At 39.8% G+C, this 19,478-nt stretch overlaps 1 protein-coding gene across 1 annotated transcript in view; it reads right to left on the bottom strand.

The window, feature by feature from the left end:
- The window catches only part of Col1a2 (collagen type I alpha 2 chain), a 36,156-nt gene extending 17,779 nt beyond the window's left edge, over window positions 1-18,377 (bottom strand). Inside the window, exons 1-26 of the mRNA XM_031381102.1 lie at window positions 18,087-18,377; window positions 15,646-15,656; window positions 15,035-15,049; window positions 14,357-14,392; window positions 13,202-13,312; window positions 11,878-11,931; window positions 8,904-8,948; window positions 8,687-8,740; window positions 8,537-8,590; window positions 8,205-8,258; window positions 7,776-7,829; window positions 7,232-7,285; window positions 5,498-5,542; window positions 5,184-5,237; window positions 5,035-5,079; window positions 4,696-4,749; window positions 4,106-4,204; window positions 3,952-3,996; window positions 3,744-3,842; window positions 3,358-3,411; window positions 3,121-3,228; window positions 2,716-2,769; window positions 2,506-2,604; window positions 1,520-1,573; window positions 957-1,055; window positions 384-437 (exon numbers count right to left, since the gene is read on the bottom strand). Of these exons, the coding sequence (XP_031236962.1) occupies window positions 384-437; window positions 957-1,055; window positions 1,520-1,573; window positions 2,506-2,604; window positions 2,716-2,769; window positions 3,121-3,228; window positions 3,358-3,411; window positions 3,744-3,842; window positions 3,952-3,996; window positions 4,106-4,204; window positions 4,696-4,749; window positions 5,035-5,079; window positions 5,184-5,237; window positions 5,498-5,542; window positions 7,232-7,285; window positions 7,776-7,829; window positions 8,205-8,258; window positions 8,537-8,590; window positions 8,687-8,740; window positions 8,904-8,948; window positions 11,878-11,931; window positions 13,202-13,312; window positions 14,357-14,392; window positions 15,035-15,049; window positions 15,646-15,656; window positions 18,087-18,156 (1,575 nt within the window). The 5' untranslated portion in view covers window positions 18,157-18,377. The remainder of the gene's footprint in view (window positions 1-383; window positions 438-956; window positions 1,056-1,519; window positions 1,574-2,505; window positions 2,605-2,715; window positions 2,770-3,120; window positions 3,229-3,357; window positions 3,412-3,743; window positions 3,843-3,951; window positions 3,997-4,105; window positions 4,205-4,695; window positions 4,750-5,034; window positions 5,080-5,183; window positions 5,238-5,497; window positions 5,543-7,231; window positions 7,286-7,775; window positions 7,830-8,204; window positions 8,259-8,536; window positions 8,591-8,686; window positions 8,741-8,903; window positions 8,949-11,877; window positions 11,932-13,201; window positions 13,313-14,356; window positions 14,393-15,034; window positions 15,050-15,645; window positions 15,657-18,086) is intronic.
- Between the last annotated feature and the right edge of the window lie 1,101 nt (window positions 18,378-19,478).

Genomic DNA, 19,478 nt, shown 5'->3' with positions numbered 1-19,478 from the left:
TTCCTCAAAGCGAGCTTATCATTTTAGAGTTAAAGAAACTCATTGTGAGTTTTGCCAAGTTCTAAATGCTGCCTATTAACTTCTGACGTAGTTCAAGAGAAGTTCACAGATAGGAGGCAGTTTTTGAAAGGCAGAGAATACTAGCACATGTTCATAACCTCTTAAACAATATGAATAAAATAGGGACCAGATGCATCTGCATCTTTGAATGGCATGTTGTAATTTGTTATAGCTCATTGTCTTTTACATGTAGTTCAAAATACAACCATTTCATCGTGGTCAAAGGACCCTTAGGATGCTACTTTGGAAAGTAACGATGATGCTAAATAGCCTCAAAGAAGGGGTATTTTTAGAGAAATTTCTCTGCAGAAGTTAACACCTACCCGAGCACCAGCAAGACCGGGGTGGCCTTTATCACCAGGTTTGCCAGGATCACCCTATAAAAATAATATGTATATTATAAAAATTTAAAAAAATTATTAAAAATTATAAAAACCTTCACACATATTAAAGGAAAAGAGGCCATGATATCAAGAGGGAACAAAGTCAGGGGCAGAAACAACAGAGCAGTGGGAGGGAGGTCAGGGAAGGGAAAACCTATGTAAGAGAAGATTCTATGTCCAATTTTCTATGACAGTTTCGAAATGTTGATTTTGTTGCTTGTTTGTGTATTTTACTGCTCTCTCTCTGCTTTGAATTTCTTATTCAAGACACAACCCAATGCTGTGAAGCTCTGGACAAAAGGACTCTATTTGTTGAGATGTGGAATTCAGGATCCCAGCCATGTGCCAGGCCATAGTGCAGGTAGAGTTTTAGTGGAATGAGTGTTCTACAGTTTGTGTGTGGTGAGAGGATCTGCCTTGAGGTAAACTGTGCTAAGGAGCAGGGGAGAAATACTTGATTGTGGCAGAGACTCAGCAAATAGGTATTGAGAGAGAGGAAGTCATGATCCTTACTGAGGGGCCTTTGGGTCCAGGGAATCCGATGTTGCCAGCTTCACCTCTTGGTCCAGCTGGGCCAATTGGGCCAGGTCTGCCATCAATACCAGGGAGACCCTGAAACCAGAGTTTCAAGTTTATTCCCCATCCCCATGGTTTCCAGCTATCAGGATGAGGATTTTGTTAAATGATCAAACAAGGTAGTTTTCTGTATGCACAAAGCTTCCCTTATAAAGTGTCAATAAATTATGACTCCATTCCCCTGTTCTAAATAGGATGTCAGTACACAGACAGACAGTGCAATCTTGCATGCACACAATCTTCCCCTCTCCCTTCCTTTTCTGTCCCCTTGTCACCTGCTTCAATTTTCTCAGTCATGGTTTTCTTACCCCTTCCCTGCTTTCAGTCCTGCATCCATTTAGACTCCATAATTACAATCTATTACCTTCTGTTCCCAGATGATGTCGAGGTGGCTGATATTTATTTTCAATGTATTCATGTATAAATAAGCCTCAAAAATAGACTTGAGGAGGGTGCAATAAGTGTTCTTGAAAACGTAATGGAAAATGAGCAATACTTACCACAGGGCCTTCTTTACCAGATGGACCAACATTTCCAGGAGACCCAGGAAGACCCTGTAAAATAAATGAGGGTCCTTTCATATGGGTATGTTAGCTCCTACACTCAAGGCTTAAATTAATTGAAATCTCACCCAGCCCTCTCTTCTCACTTTTTGTTTGCTGCTGAAGGGGATTCATTAGAGCTAGCAGCCTTGCTGGAAAGTATGAAAAGCACTCTGAAATCTTTCTTCTGTGATGTGAGTGTGTGTGATCTTTTGTACTTATTATTATTATTTTTTTTTGCAACTGATTGATTGATAGGTATCAGAAGAAACTGTTAAGCAACTTATTGTATGAGGAAAATGTATTATGCTATTTTACTCCATGATAGGAAGAAAAAAAAAATTAGTGATCAACTTCCAAGGTGGATTTTTCATTGGGATATTTGTTGTTCCCCATTACTTGTTTATGACATAAAATTACAGCTGATATTCACCCATAAGAGATAATGGAGGGAAAAAATTATCCCATTGCTATGGATTTGAGTATCTCTGGATCAAAAGGCCACTCCTCTATAGCTGGTGTGATGCTGAATGCATTATAGCACTTTGTGATTGCTGGAAAAATGGCTTCACTGATGAATCTAATAAACTAATAATGTACAGCCTTAATACATATCATGAATACCATATACAAAATGCACAACTTAAGATAAAGGATACATGCTGAGGAGAGATCCAAACTAATTTGGATATTTTAAAATAGATATAGTTTTCCAAAACCCTCCCTGTCATTGATTCAAGCAATGCAGAGGAAATCTATGGACTAGCTCGATGCATGGAACCTTCTATGGGGTTCTGATAAAGTTGGGTTGAAAAGGCAAATGTCAGCAAGTCTACTAGCAAACTTACTTGAGATGTTTTTGTTGTGCCCCTCAGTGTTAAGCAGTCCTTTAAAGGAGGCACCAATTTCAGATAGGACTTTATGAGGATTTATTTGAAACTTACTCGGGGTCCCATGAGACCAGGTTCCCCAGGGCGACCAGCATCCCCATTAGGACCTCGGACTCCAGCAGGACCACTTGAACCACGATTGCCAGGAGGCCCCTGTTAATAGGAGAGGGACCAAAGAAGGAGGCTGCTCATGTAATGCTGAGGACACAGCCAGCACCAGCATTATCAAGATCCTTCCTGGGAAGTAAGTGATGGGCGACTTACCATCACACCAGCTCTGCCATCAGCTCCAGGAAGACCTCGAGAACCAGGGCTGCCCTGTAGGATAGGGTGTGAGACAGCGGGGCATTAGAGAAACCTTTAGATCCCATTGGGGTGGAGTCTCTTAAGACAGAGCACGATTTCTCCTTAGAGGAAGATATGGGTGTACACCAAACCAAAACATTTTCCCCAAATGCCAAGGGAATGCACAAATGAACATCCAGCAAAGATAGGTCAACATTGTTTCCAGACCAATTTAATAACATACCAAATTGAGAGTTGCTAATTTAATAAAACAGATGGAAGGCAGATGCTCTTTCATCTAGGAAACACATGCAGAAATGCTGACCAATTACCAGCCAAGGGGTGGCATCATGGTCTTCTGTGTCTGGAGTATTCAGAACTTACTCTAAGCCCTGGAGGCCCTGCAGGGCCGGCAGATCCAGGTTCTCCAGGGGACCCTCTCTTTCCTTCTTCACCACTGGGACCAGGAGGACCTTGAGCTCCAGCAGAGCCCTGTTTTTTTAAAAAAAGAATAACAAGAGTAAAAAAAAAAATATTTTTTATATCATACCTAGCTACTGACATTGGATTTGAAAATTGATAAGGGTAAGTTAACACAATTGGGATTGTAAAACTACTTACAGGCTCACCCTTGTTACCGGTCTCTCCTTTGGAGCCAGCAGGACCAGGCTCACCCTAAGATCCAAAGGAAACAGGGGTCAAATGACAGAAATGTGTCAAGACTCTCCAGCAGACAAGTCTCTTGGGTTGTTTAAGCACAAGTTCTCTAAAATGGTATTGGTGGAAAGATAAGATTCACACACTGAGTTTACCTCATCGATTTGTTTTTTTTAAAAAGCTTCTAAGGAAAGAAGCTTATGTGTGCACACAGAGGAGGGACTATGCAGGCACATAATGCAGCTATATAAGAAATATAAACGTTTGCACAACACTACAGAAGGAAGACTAAAATGTTGCAAGAAAAAGTCAAGGTACAGATAAAATATGTTATAGCAGTGACCACTTACAACAAGTCCTCTGGCACCAGTAGCACCAGCGGCACCAACGGGGCCAGGAATACCACGGGGGCCAGGGAGACCGGGAGCCCCAGCAACACCAGGGAGTCCCTGTGGGAAGAAAAAAAAAGTCCCTCAGGAGGAAGCAGGCTGTAGAGGCCACCCTCTTTAAGCGCCTCTAACCCAGAGCAGCACATGTCAGCTACTCAGCTGTACTTACAGTAGCTCCCTTGGCGCCAGTGAGTCCATTTGCTCCGGGGTTGCCCTATGAGGGAAAGGTAAAAGAAAAACTCACTGAATGAGAATATTTCTTACCTTCTCTGACCCTATCTTCAGTCTTTCTCATCAACTGTCTTATGTCAATAACTACTTACAGGAGGTCCAACGGGGCCAGAAAGACCTGGAAGACCCACTTCACCACGGGGACCAGCAGGACCAGCAGGGCCGGGGTTACCAACGGGCCCAAGTTCACCCTGAGAATGGAAGTCACAGGGAGAGGAATTAGCAGTAAATAACAAGACAACACACTCCGTTATTGACCATAGCACCAACTTGTAGGGAATTTCGTCAGAACAGCAACCACTTAGCTTCTCTAGCTTATCATCACAAAGTGTGGGCTTGTCTTTCTAATTTGCAGGCCTACATCTGACATTCTGGCATTATCCCTACAGTTGCTGTGTGGTTGGGTCTCTGTGAGAGTGGTTCCCATTCAATCCAGCCTAGCTTGGGAAGCACATTTTGTAGGCCCTCCAGGGAGTCAGTTTTTAGGCCGAGGCTCTAACTATACATCGTGTACAGAGAAACGGTTTACTGCAAAGTGTAGAGCAAGGAAACTCTTCTGTGGCATTTTCCAGGGTGGGGTTGATTAAGGGAATTGCTCTGCAGTTGTCCTACAAACAGTACTGATATTTCAGGTAGTTCTAAAGGATTTATCAAGGTGGTGATAGCAAACAACGCCTTTTACCTTGGGACCAGGAGCACCTGGGAAACCAGGAGGTCCAGCAGACCCAATGGGACCCTGAAATCAAAGCAGAAGGCATAAGAAATTTCCTTGAAGCAGATTAGAAAAACAAACACAAAGTTCTATCAAGGAAAGATGTTCAAGGTTTCCAACACTGGATGCGTTTTACTCTATGCATCATTCAGTAGCTCTAGGCATTTGGAATAGCCTATGCTACTTAGAAAGGGAAGCTTCCAAAGACCCGGGGGAAATACTTGGCAAAAATGTCCAAAATGTTTTCATTTCATAAAAGGTAACAGAGAGCTTTAAAACTCCTTTCTACTCCCCAGTGTCAGAACTTACAGCAGGGCCTACGGGGCCAACACTTCCATCACTGCCACGGGCACCCTGTGAAGAAAGGAAGGACAGACGGTCAGGTGGATATCAAGCAACCCCCATTAGATAGTGTTTAAAAAAGATTAAAAGGGAAGTAAAAAAACTAGACTACTTACAGCTGGACCAGGAGCTCCGACACGCCCTCTCTCACCAGGAAGCCCTCGGGCTCCCTAGAAGCAGAAATATTGTTAATAAAGTTCAGAATGCTGATCTTAAAGAGTCACAGGCAGCATCTACTTTGTCCAATTTCTAACATATGTAAGAGTTCACTAGGAATACAAGTCTTGTTCTAACACCAGATAAAAGTTGAATATGCAGAGATATAAGAAAAATATCAGGAACGCAATGCCAAGGGAAATAGCAATTATCAAAGACTCTAAAGACGTTTCGGAATGTCACTCAGGTTTCCAGTGAATTGATCAATACTCACCGCTTGACCTGGGGTTCCATTCTCTCCAGGGGCACCGGGTTCACCCTATATGTAGAAGAAAAATGGAATCTTTGTTCAATATATATATATATATGTACATATATATATGTATATATATACATGTACATATATATGTGTGTGTATGTTATGTATGTATATATATATATACATATATAATTTTTCTGATTGCACAAATTTTACTCTACTGTATCAGTTTGAGTCTTTTGTACATTTTAAACATATTTTTATACTTATAGACTATTTTTCAATGATCTCAGACACATATGTTTTTTCAAAATATGATGTGGGTTTTATTTAAATACACCAAAGGCTATAAGGTACTAAAAGTTGTGATGATTTAATTATACACCTCCTTAATTTTCCGTTTATATTCTAGACATTTGGAACCAACTCCATAGATTAGGAATATTAATTGAAAAGAGAAACAAATGATACATTTTCTCCAGTGTAACCAAGTTTACCATCTTCAGAGTTATCTGAATGCCCGGTGTTATCATTTTTATTCAGATGAGTGGAAAGTCGAGGCATCATAAGAGTTTTTAGGGCCATCAGAATTGTTTCTTATTCTAAGAGCTGGGTATCGGTGGCTCACTTTCTATTTTGGGGGATGTAGAGAGATGCTGAGGACTAAATCAAAGGCTTGGCATACGCTTACTTAACAAGTGCTTGACTACTGAGCTGTCTCTCCAGCTCTAGGTCTAAGGCTCTATGTGAAGAATCCTTAATCCCAGCACTTGGGAGGCAGAGGCAGGCGGATTTCTGAGTTCAAGGGTTCAAGGCCAGCCTGGTCTACAGAGTGAGTTCCAGGACAGCCAGGGCTACACTGAGAAACCCTGTCTCAAAAAAAAGGAGATTTCTAAGTTTGCCTTTTAACCACTAGATGCATGACTCTGGACAAGTCATAAGCGTTTCCTAACCTCAGTTTCTCCTAAATGATGGCAACTACAACGTGCTTTTTAGCTCTAAAATTTTAAGATATTGTGATCAGTAAGCTGAGCCATAATACTGGGGGCTCATGGGAGAATGGACTTGACCTTATCCATTTGTGTGGCAGCTGGGAAGATAAACCAGGTTCTCCATATTCATGTTCATCTCTGGTCTCGCCTGCATTTGTTACTCATTAATTTGTAATTACAGTGGTATTCACTTTAATATCACATTATCTCCTTAATAGGAGAGAGAACATTTTATGGTTCGAAATGTTGTCAGAGAAAGAGGCTAGCCAAGAGGTAATACATTTCTGAGACTTTAATTACCTAATTAAAAAAATTTTTTTGAGTGTACACAGATAAATCAGAGGAAAGAAGTTGAAAAGTGTATTGTGACATGAATGTACGTGTCTAATTAGTGCAAGGCAAAGGAGAATTTACACTTTAAAGTAGCACACTTTGTTCTAATATTTGGTTCTATGTCTATTTACTTTAATTTTGGCTACAGAGAATCAATTACATTATAAGAGGAGGGAAGGAGATGGAGGGAGAAATTTCAATATTATTTTCCATTTGATTATTTACATAAATATTAAGTTAAATAAACATTAGCAATTGACCTTATGTCATAGAACCTCACTGTCCCACCTTTGAGGGATCTGAAGGCTAGATGAGGAGACAAGATACTTTTTGAAATGTGGGTTGTCTTCAGTGAAATAGCCTTTTTGATAGCAATGGAAGATTTAAATGACTTGCTTAACAGTGTTACTAAATCAGCATTTACCTTCACACCCTGTGCACCAGGCTGTCCCTTCAATCCATCCAGACCATTGTGTCCCTGAAAGGCAATGAACACTTTTTAAAATGCTGTCATGTTGTTATCTTAGTCAGACTGGAATCTTCCATCTTTGCAATGATTACATCTTCTAGAAAGATCCCATGGTTGTTGAAGAAGAACAGAAGCCAGTGTTCCAGCTCATCTGAGCTGGTTCCACTACCCCAGGCAAATCACTTGGTCAGCACACAGCTAAGAAGGGAAGGGTGCTGGACAAGCTTCTTTACATCCCTCTTGCCCTAACAATTTTCTGGTTTTAGATAGCTCTAAGTACTTAAAAACATATACAATCTATATATAATCTATAATCCGTATAGTGCTTCTGCATCCATCTCAGTTGTTGATGAGCATTGGCTCCACTTTAATTTCTAGCATTTTCAAAATTCAGAGACATGGAAGCTAGGATGATTCACCCAGGAATTTAAATGCAGCTGAGTTCTTACCACCCCCATCAGCAGCATTTTTTTCTCATTTAGTGGAAGAAGTCACTCACTCTAATGCCTTTGAAGCCAGGAAGTCCAGGAGTCCCAGGGAAACCACGAGCACCCTTGGGGAAAAAAATCAGAGCAAGGTGAGTAAGGTTTTCTTAGAAACTGAAACACAATGCATTCCTCTTTCCAAACTAATTCTCCTCAAAACTCAAGCTTGGGTTCAAAGGGTGTTATGTTTGTTAAGCACGGAGCCACAAACTAATAGCTATGATGGCATTTGTAGAAAAAAAAAACAGTTTAGTTAGCCATAGTTTGTTTGTTGTCACCGATATTATGTTATGAATATGAATAAAATATTTGCATTCTTTTCTTGGTTCTTTCTCTTGTCAGATGGCTTCAATCAATGCCACCAGTGTGAATGACATCCAAGCCTCCATCAGAGGCATGCTCATAATTAGCACTGGGCCACATCCCGTTGTCAACAATCTCACCTGTGGTCCAACGACTCCTCTCTCCCCAGATCTTCCAGGTTTTCCAGGGTGACCCTAAAACAGGAAAGCAGCCTAGGGTCATCCTTCACTAAGTAAGCCATCATGAGAAAAAGGTACACATCATTATGTGGGCTAGAATACATGTTTAATTAACAATTAAGTCTCTTGAGCATAAGCAAGTTAATTAGTATTTCATTAAAGTAATATTTCCCATATGGGGAGACTCAGGCATATTGAGCATTCAGTATGGAACTTAATTTGGCTCTAGATACTCCTATTGAGATGAGAGTGTGTAAAAGTTGTTTCAGAGGAGCTTGAGAGTAAACACTTACATCCTCACCAGCCTTGCCAGGAGGGCCAGCTGGACCACGGGAACCTGCAGGACCCTAAGGGAATGGGAGACACATTGAAGTTAAGACTGTGTTTACAAACCGCCCTTCAGAGGCTTTCTCTTTTGTAAAACAGACAGAAAATGTTCTCACCGTTTGACCGGGCTCACCGGGCTCACCAGCAGGTCCTTGGAAACCTTGAGGGCCCTAAGGTAGAGGAGAAGGAACATTTATCTGGAAGTTCTGGAGTCAAGCTCATGTCAAGCACATTAGACAAGTCCTTTGCAATCTACCAACATCCTCAGCGCATGAGAGTCATGGTTAATGTTCTCCTTTTACAGAAGAATGATTCTAGGATTTTGATACTTACAGGGGCACCAACAGCACCAGGAGGGCCTCTGGGTCCCATTAAACCCTGTAAAGAGCATACACATAGTTAACAACAAGAAGTCATGTCCTAGTTGGGAGTCTCATAAACTGGACTGAGTAGTCTGGATTTGCAAAAGATATCACTTAGCCCCTGGAGATTTTTTTTGATGGACAGATGAACCAAATTTCCTGCACTCTCTCCTGACCTTCAGTTCTTCTTCTTCTTCTTCTTCTTCTTCTTCTTCTTCTTCTTCTTCTTCTTCTTCTTCTTCTTCTTCTTCTTCTTCTTCTTCTTCTTCTTCTTCTTCTTCTTCTTCTTCTTCTTCTTCTTCTTCTTCTTCTTCTTCTTCTTCTTCTTCTTCTTCTTCTTCTTTTTTAAGCTAGCCAAATCTTCTGAACTCAATGAGAATTGTATGGGGGAAGTCATAATTTCCTCGAGATGTGCAAAGTTGATCATATAGAGATTGTTCTAAGGCAATGAAGAGAACTGATCTTTGTACAAGAACAGAACACATAATGGTTGACAAAGAATTTCAGTTAGATTCCTTTCCTCATATGTCACCTCTCCATGTCATATGTAGCTAAGAAATTGATATATTTTTTTTTATTGCCACTGGGCCACAAATTGAAAAGGATCAAAAGTCCTTCTTAATGATTAAAAGGAGGTTTATTATAACCTCAAAGCTCTTTTCAGGCCTGTTGATGACTGATGAAAATCTCAAGTGACTGTGGATGTAATGAGGGGCAAAGCAAAAATAAATTATTATTGAGGGAGCCTGTTGGAGGAATCTATCATAGGATCTTGAAAACAACAAAATTACAGTAGTTTTTCTTCCTTCTTCTTTTTAGTGGAACACAAATGTAAAACAGAATGTTATGAGTTTTTGAGCTAAATGTAGTTTTGTTTTGCCTCTGTAGTAATCAACACTTGTGTAAGCTCATCTGTAGGACCCATCTCTCAGACAGCTAAAAATACCTCATGCACAAGTCTTGAGTAATTTGCTTATAATACATCAACCATGAGGACTCTGCAGTTGAGCTTATCCACTTTATTAAATGACTGTAGTGAGACACTACATATTTTATTTAAAAAGCACATTATTTTAATTATGAGAATTATTTATTTTGCTTTAGAAATGGCTTCAATGTTAAAAGAAGCTGTCACTTTTCAATAAAAATATTTTTTAGGTATCCATTAAGTATAATTTTCTTTGACATCATGAATTTTTAATTATATTTATTCATCTTTCCCCATATTTGCAGCAACTTCATTTACATAAAGGATATTTTATTTTGTGGAGGCTGTGAGATGAACCCTGTGGGGTTTTGTAGTTATTGATTTTCCAACATGGGAAATTATTTAACACTTTATTGCTTCCCATCTTCTCTCTTTGTTAAACACATATCTGTTGGTTACATCTGTCTGTGGATGCTGATGGATGTGCATGCTTAAATTATATTTCACTGATATTTTAACGTGAATACTCTTTTTGATACTCTGCAGAAAGTAGTTTCAAAGACAGGGGAATCTGAAATCCATATTAATTTCTCAGGTGTACGTTCACCATTTCAATTTTTAAAATAAAAGGACATCTAGTCCTGCTTTACTTCCCACTTTGTCTCTTCTTGAGAAATGGATCCTACTTTACATCTGAGTAATGTCTGGCATTAGCAGAAACAACTCATTTCAAATGTCTAAGATAAACAAAGCTGAAAGAATGCTTCAATTTTTCACTTCAGATATGAACATTTTAAATTACCAGGAAAAATCAGGAAATTGGAAATCATCAATTAAAGTTACATTATTTTACAAGTCAGAGTTTTAATTTACACAAAATATTGTCTTGCCTTTATAGTATATTAGTTTCCTTCGGCCCATTAGCTTCAGAATAATGTCTGGTGCAGACAGAGCACTGATGTAGAGCCCAGGTAAAAGTTGTGTTTAAAGACCATGATAACTAACAGATAAATGCCTTTAGAAAACAGATAATTAGAATCACCAAATTGTGTGCATGTGTATTAAATTCTGCAGTAGTTAATCAATCTAATGTTTTTACTTCTGGGACATTTTCATTCTTTCCTATAAACTATTGTACATTTTTCATGATCATGTCTATTTTCTCTTTATCACATCTCAGTAATGTTTGGTAGAGGCTTCATTTGTCAGCTAGGTCATCATCCTGATACACAGGGAAGCTTTATAAATTGTTACAGAAATGACAGGATGTGTGCAGAGTGACACAAATGCTAAATTTGACTCATTCTCCTCTATACTGGCTTTTAATAAATAGTCAAGACAAGGAATTTTCATCAGAACGGAGAGAGAGGGAACCTTCCTTATATCATCAAGTCCCTGAAGGTGATTCAGAACTGCTATCATTTGCTTCTAGCTGTGTAAACCCACAGTGTAGTTCCAAACCTGTTGGGGGCACCTGGTAAGTTCTTGTGACTAAGAAAGTGTTCTATTCAAGGACTAAATACATTAATAATATGTGATCTCTCAGCTACCTGCGTGATTTGGAGGAGCAAAAAGTACAGCCCCAGACTCTCCTGTTATGTGATGAAGAAAGGGACCTAGCTAGACCTTCTCGGTCCTTTCCATCAGGCTCAGGGAACAGGGTAAATCCTTCTGCTTTTTAGTGATGCTTTATATTTTAAGGAATGTGGAAAGACACAGAGAAGTGTATAGATGTTAATATTTTGAGTTAAATTCATTTGCTTGAGTTATGGTCTGTATTTCGAAAGATTATTTTCCAGAGATAGATATCGAACCTTCTTTTTATGAGGCATGTTGGTAGAGACAATTGAAACTCCTAACCTGGACTTCAGTTTTGATATTTAAACGTAGAAAAAGGAGTTGTTTTTCATTTGATCTAACCTTGGGAGTCTTAACTTAATTAGTATTGTGAGATGTAACATGAATTCCCTTACATAAGCTGCTTTTTCCCCTCTAGGATGAAAGGAGACAAGCCTACCATTGGTCCAGGGCCAGATGAAACTCCTTTGTCAGAATACTGAGCAGCAAAGTTCTGGAGGGAAGAAAACACACATGAGTATATAGGTCAGTGCTCATACACTTCCATCCTCCATTCTTCTTTAAATCAATCAATCAATCAATCAATTAATTTTCTGATCATATTTAATACTTTAATTAATTAATTAATTCCCTGACACTATTTAAAAGAGAGCCATGTTTCAATAGAAATGACTTAGGATTCTGTGCTGAGTCCCCCACCGAGACCGAAATGGAGAACCTCCCCTTCTCATTCTTCAGACTCTTATTGTTCTTGAGAAATCTGTTCCTGCACACTCATCACCTCCTTTGAGGCTAAGGGAAGATGGCTTCCTAAACCTCAGAGTCCCCCAGAACCCTCACAAGTGAAACAGAGCTCAGGGGAACATGCTGTATTGGTAGCTGTTACCCTAGCCCACAAGTCACTAAGATCCTTCTTTGTTCTGGCTGGCGTTTCAAAAAGGGATCTAAAGAGTTTTCAAGTTACAGGAAAATGAAAATGTCCCTTAGAAGATTAAACTTTTAAAAAATAGTCCACAGTAATAACTTCCCTGTTAAAGATCTCTCTTCGAGTGGTAACTGTATTAAAGAAGGGGCTTTTAATGCAACCAGTAGATAAGCAATCATAATAAGATCTTTGGGAGAGAAAGGTCTTATTTTACTGACATACAGTTGGGTATTAGAATTAGGAATCTGATTCATAGTGCTAACCAATTAAGCAAATATGTTTTCCTTCCTGCAGTGAGGCCATTTGGCACTCATACCATTGTCAAAGACATAAAGCTAAAAGAAGATATTAATGAAAAAGGGAAATGTACTTTTCTCAATTTAGTTTCAAGCAAATTAAACCTAAAACTGCTTTGAATGTTGGTTCAGCAGTCTCCAAGCCAAGGAGAATAGAGAGGGTTGGATGTTTGTGAAATTGCTTAAGACCAGGGGCTTCACTTATGTAATTCAATCTAATCAAACTCTTTAATAATGCAACACCTCTTATTTGTGCTGTACTGATAAAAGATATTAAATCCCCAAATTAAATAATGGTGCAGAAGGCTGCAGCTACCTTCAGTGAACACAAAGACCAAGTCTGTAATTGAGAAGGCCTCAAAGAAGATGGGCAAGCAGAACCTTAAACTAAGAAACCAAAGAAAATGGAATAAAATACACTAATTTCCAAATTGAAGTTTTTCCTTAACTGCTAAAAATAAATTTTCACAGTGAGCACTTTTTTTCCAACAGAGCAAGACACTAAAGTCAGATTTAAGTTAAGAATGTATAAGATATCTTACCCCAGTAAGACCAGGAGGGGCAGGGGGGCCAGGGGGACCAGGAGAACCAGGGGGACCAGGAGGGCCAACGGGACCATCAACACCATCTCTGCCTCGGGGACCTGCTGGACCCTGTTATAAAAAGAGGGAATTGAAATAGGATTAGAGCAACCTTGTGGGACCCTGTATAGCATGTGAAAAGAGACCTAAGAACACACATGCTAAGGCCAGTTCATATGACTTGTTGATGTGAAAGGGTAGAAATATAAGATGCTGTATCTGTCACTGTGACACAGGCTTCATTTAGGAGGACATTTAAGGCCTGGTGTGTAAAGATAAGAAATGGCAGCTAAGCCAGTGTAGACCCTGAGTATTAATTCATGACGGAGCTGATTCTGTGAACTTCACAGATTCCATGCTGTATAAAAGGACACTGTGTACATTGAAGCTGTTTTCTGACTTTTGTACAGGTATCCAGTTGCTTTAGTAGTGTTATGTGAACAGTAGATTAACTGCTTAGATCATTTTATCACAGAGATGGGGAGATTGCTTTAACACTATCCATGTTGTTAGGATAACTATCCCATACAATTATACAGCTAATACATTGAGTAGAGCACATCTAAGTCCACCTATCACCACCGATACATGATGCAGCTATTTATTAGATAATGCAAATCATGCAAAAATGGTTTAGTGACACATATCAACAAAATGTAGCAAGAATGTAGCAAATAGACTAGTAGTCTGGTATGTTCATGTCTGAATGAAGAGAGAGAAACATGTTACTGCTTCACAATTATTTCCAATCTATACAGAGATTTTTTTTTTCCAAAGAAACAAAACAGGTTACAAAGAGGATTCTGTGGTCGAGGATACATTGTTATTACACCTGTATTGGGCAGGCCAAACTAAACAAAGGAAAATGGACCCTGCAAAGAATGTGGCTGCCTGTAATAGTGTTTCTTTTTATGAAAGAGTAATCTTGACTGAAAGGGGATATTGATTATATATAATAATGTTAATTTACTTCTTCTGCAGGACATTATCTACTTAAAAGGTGGTATAATTATCTGAATACAAAATAATCTTACACATTGTCAGTCTTCTGTAGCTTCTAATATGCAGTTATTCAAATATGAACCAAAGCCCTTTAATGGTTTAAAAGTCACATACCCTTTGTCCGCGTGGTCCTCTGTCTCCAGTGGGGCCCTAAAAGAAGACAAAAATGGCAAAGGGCCATATGTTTAAGAAATTGATGTTCAACAAACAAGCCAATTTTGAAAACAATTAGTTGTTAAGGCTGATCTGACTAAAATATTATTAAACAGCAGCTAGAAGACCTGGCACAAAACAATAGATGACAGAGAATTGATTTTGTTGAAACTATATGTAATTTTTTGTGAAGCTGGAGGACTAGAGAATGCTATAATTTGCAGTGGTCAAACTAAAATTATCCATTGTACTTTTAATAAGATAATAGTTATAGATAAAAACTATTTATTATACCTTCACAACACATTTATAGAGTTGGTTCTTTAAAATAAGCTTGGATTTACTATCTATAGTTAATATAATATGCATCCCTTATAAGAATATAAACAAATATTTACAGTCTTTTAGTATGTAAATCATTCATTCATATAACATAAATGTAATTATAGATGCACCTGGAAGATAGTAAAATTTTGTTACATCAAAAATTGACAGTACTCTGTTTTATGGTTTGGTGAATACATACTCATATAGGTAAAATCTTGTCAAAGTATTTTTTTCTGTAGTTCACATTAAATTTTGTCTAACTAAAATTATTTTGGTAATTTCAGATATTTATAGAGAAATGTAGCCTCTTACCTTTCGTACAGATCCCTAGAATAGAAAAGATAAATGATTATTATAAGAATTATATATACATCTATATATTAAAATGGCTTTATTTTGATATTATGTATAAATATATCTATAGATGTAATACTGCATTGTTCTTTTCCTATTATCTTAATGTAATATTTTGAAATAAAATGTAAAATTTTACAAGTCAACAAAATGTTATCTACAAAACCAATTGTATATACTTATCTGTAACTATGTTGTGATTTCAATCTGTGAGCTAAGGATTTATTCATAATTCGTTGCAAATGAATCCTCGGAAATTACAAAAATCTCTCAAGCTCAGTGCACTCTTGTGCTTTGGAGTAGCTGGTGCTAAAACCCAAACTTCCACTGGCCCATTTACTCTCTCTTCCCTATGGGTGTTTTATGAGACTAGCCTCACTTAGCACCACCCACTTCAGAAAATGGGGTGGGTACTTTCATTGGAAGCCAGAGAGCTTTGGCCTACTACCATACCCCTTCACAAGTTCCTTCGGAAGCCAAACTGGCCAACTTCCCTCCCCAGAAACAATACCACTGTGATCAAGAAAAAGTACAAAGATCTTATTTCTTCTAAAAGTAGTTTTACTCACCGTTTGTAAATCTGTTGAGGAAAGAAGAGAATGGGAAATAGTTATTGGTATCATCTCATCAACTGGTATCATTCCATAGATCAATAACAGTAATTAACAAATGAAACAAAACTCGGTCGTATACAGTTGATTTACCTGATTAAAAGATCCCTTCTGTTTCTCCTTCAGAATATTCTAATAACTTCCAAATTACTCAGGTAAAAAAAACATAGCAGGGATCTGAGTGGTGACTTATTTACGGTTTTGATACGTAAATATATTTTTTAATTAAGTAGTTAATTATTTACTATTTTTAAAATGCCATGAAGCATTACTATGTCTGGAGGACATCTTGAGAGCTCAGCAATTATGGAGGAAGTGGCACAGATGAATAGGTGGCTCTTACCAACTGATAGAAAATAGTGCCTAAGAATCTGAGAAAACTTATGAGAGCCTGCACCCTAAAGCTGAGCTTGTTTTTCGTAAAACATTGAAGTGACTTAGCCCTTTTCCCCAAAGGTCTAATTTACATACATAAAAGCAAATTGATTCAGGAGTCTGATTTTTTTTTTTGCTATAAATAATTCATTTAAATTAGGGAAGGTCATTTGACTAACAAGCATCCCATTTGTTCCCTAAGAAGTGCTGCTTTGTATAAAGAGAAAACCATGGATTAAAATCTTGAAAAACAATGAGAAAAATAAATACCCACTTTTTTGCCACAATTACCCTAAGACTTTAAAGGTTGAGTTTCGTTCCTACAGTATAATAATTATAGGATAATGTGGTATATAACTGTGGCCAGATTTGCTCAGGATGATTCACCCCTAAAACTGGCTTGGATTTGGTGGTCACGAAGTGTGTCATTTGGAATGAGAACATCTGTTGAAATGGTCACCACTCAGAAGAGTGGGCCACATTATGCAATCACATTTAAGGGCAGTTGATGAGAATCACTGTTAAATTAGATAAATGGTATCTACATAGTATGTTCAGTTTATTGTGTCCATTGGAGGAAGAACAGTTTGCCTGAATTAAGCGAAGCTGGTAAGCCTTTATAGGCTTTGAAAACTTGCCTTTTAATTACTCAGTTTGTGAGCCATTTTGAACAATGTGTGTTCGATAACCTTTATTCTTCACAGTGGTTGGATGTTGAATAGGATATATGTTGACCTTCAAATCTCTACTTCCCTAGGTCTACTCTATTTTTCTGTGGGGGTCCACTCTTCTACTCTGATTTCATATAAAATAAACTTGAAACATTAATTTGTACAATGCAATTACTTCTTACTATCCTTGGAGGGTATATAAAAGTTGATGAAGGGAACATATACACATTAGAAATTAGGCTGTGGTAGACATGAGGCATGTGGCTGGGGATAGATTTTGAAGGGCTGGGTGTGGCCATGCCCTCCTAAACCCTCATCAAGCCAACATCTTTGTCTAGTTAAATTAGGCAGCCATTTTTAAAGGTGAAACCCAATTGGTTTTCTTCATTCTTTTGTCAGGAAATTCTAGTTAGTTATTCAACCTAGAAATGGAATATGGCCTTGAAGTTGGCACATTTTAGAAAATGGACCAATTGATTCATCTGAAGCCACATGGTAAGAGACTCATGGGAAGAGTTCTAGGCTCTCGAATCTCAGGACAAAGTTGATATTTCTCACATCTGTTGTTTTCATGTCTGATTATAGGTGGGAACATGTTGAAGTGTAAGTGAGCAGAGCTTATTTTAGTTAAAAGTTACCATTTCCATGACCAGGTAATGGATTGGGACCCTGCTTTTACTATTTAGAAGATAAAAGCTCAGGCTGAAGAAGCCTGCTTCTCGAGAAACATCGACTGGGTTCTTTACATATGGCCCAGAAAGGTAAACTACTCTATGGACCTGGGAAGTCTTTAACTGGAATTCCTAGAGCTTAAGGCCTGATCCCTGTTCTTGTACTTTACCCCCTCCAGGGGGCGTATTTTCATTATTATCTTCATCAACGTCATCCAGACCAACTCTGCCGCCCACAAGAAAATGGAGTCCTGTGAGTTTGGTATTGTTCTGTTAAGGGGCTTCCTAAACTAGGCCTCAAGTTTCACAAGGTGACCATGAGCACAATTCTGCGGATTGAAGAATGGAACCCTCTGAGTCGTTCAATCTGTCAGTCGGGTGTATATCTTGAGGCGACATTCTTTGCCTCCTTGTGAGCTTCAGCAACCTGGAGATCCAGGCTAACAGTCTAGTTTTAAGGGAAAAACTTCCCCAACTCTTGGCAACACTCAAGCCTTCCATACTCATTCTTTTAAAGTATTTTCTCATACCTCATGAACCTGAGTGTTTTCCCCACAGAGCAGAGGGTGACCTCACAGGCTGTATGTGAAATGAAGGGCGAACTTTCCCTCTATTGAGATCAGGGTGCCCATCTATCCATCCTCTCTCCTTCATCTCCCCCAAACAAGCAGAAGACACTTACATTGGCATGTTGCTAGGCACGAAGTTACTGCAAACAGCAACAGAGTCCGCGTATCCACAAAGCTGAGCATGTCTACCACTTAGACATGCAGACTCCTTGTGTCGCAGAGCCCCTGGGTCACCAGCGGAGGTATCACCTGGCGGGCGCAGGCATGCAATCGTGACCGTTCCCTCCAACTTAGTCGAAACCTCCCGCTGCCGTGGTGCTAAAATAATAAAGCCCAGACCTGCCCTATTTATATGGGAAAAGTTTCCCCAGCCGGAGGGTGCCTCCAAAAACGTCTCCACCAATGGGAGGACTGGGGCCAGGGGCCCGGGCCTCAGTTCTGGGAGGAGACTGCGGGGGCGCAGGGGAGGGAGCCGAGGGGGGAGGGACGTGGCTACAGGGCTTCTTAAATTGGTTCCATTCTTTTTGAGGACGTGGACACTTTTGAGGCTTTCGAGGGGAAACTCTGACTCCCTGTCTGCATACCTCCGCCCTCCCCAGCCACCCGCCCTCTCTTGCCCTTCCAAAGTTTGGAACCACTTTAGGACACCTACGTGGGCACTTTACAGATCTCCAGGGCAGCGGGGCAGGTGTTGAAGGACCTGGAGGCAGAAGATGAAAAGGCAGGAGCTGTCCAGCCTGCTTCACTTTGTGCCCTGCGAGCCGTCTGCAGGCTGGGGGGGAGGGGGGGAGGGGGCTGGGGTGTGAGAGGTGGGGGTTGACAGCGTGGCGAGCTCTAGAGCTACCCTCTCAGGGTTGGCTCCTGTCCCCTAATTTCTGCAGCTTTGGGGCCTGTGTGCCCACAATCTCTCTTCTCTCTCTTTCTGAGGAAGGGAGCAGGCACCAAGAAATAAACTTTGCATTATTACATCTACTTTGGTTAAGCTCCATTTCCAGCCCCATGCACAGAGGCCCCCTCCCAACCCCCCCAAGAATTACCAGCCAGACCCAGCAGCTGAGCCTGGACCACATAACACATCAGTGAACACCCAGCCTTTCTGGCCTTGCTCCCTATTCATGACCCCTTCCACAGCCACTGCCAAGCATCTCTGCCTTCATCCTCACACCTCCCATCATCCCTAGGGCATACACAACCTCTTCCTTAACGTCCCAAGCTGTCCCCTCCAGAACAGATGCAACCTCTCCCCACATTCCCCTCCCCCACACCTTGGGATGAGACCTTGACTCTGAAGAACTTGGAGTAGGAGACGTTGGCTGTCCAGGATGGTGGCAGAGACATAGTGAGTGCTCCTTCCTTCCCAAAGCTTCTTGGAATGTCTTCCAACTTCCCCTGGGGCCCCAGGCTCCTTTTGGCCTGCCAAGCATCCACCATGAGGCTGGAGAGACCTACTCAGAGTCTCATTCTGGCCTCAAAGTCACAGCAAAAGCAGTATCTTTAGGCAAATT

Source organism: Mastomys coucha, unplaced genomic scaffold (genome assembly GCF_008632895.1).
Source record: "Mastomys coucha isolate ucsf_1 unplaced genomic scaffold, UCSF_Mcou_1 pScaffold20, whole genome shotgun sequence".
NCBI lineage: Eukaryota > Metazoa > Chordata > Mammalia > Rodentia > Muridae > Mastomys > Mastomys coucha.
The sequence above is the reverse complement of the archived record's forward strand: the minus strand, read 5'-3'. Positions and strand labels throughout refer to the sequence as shown.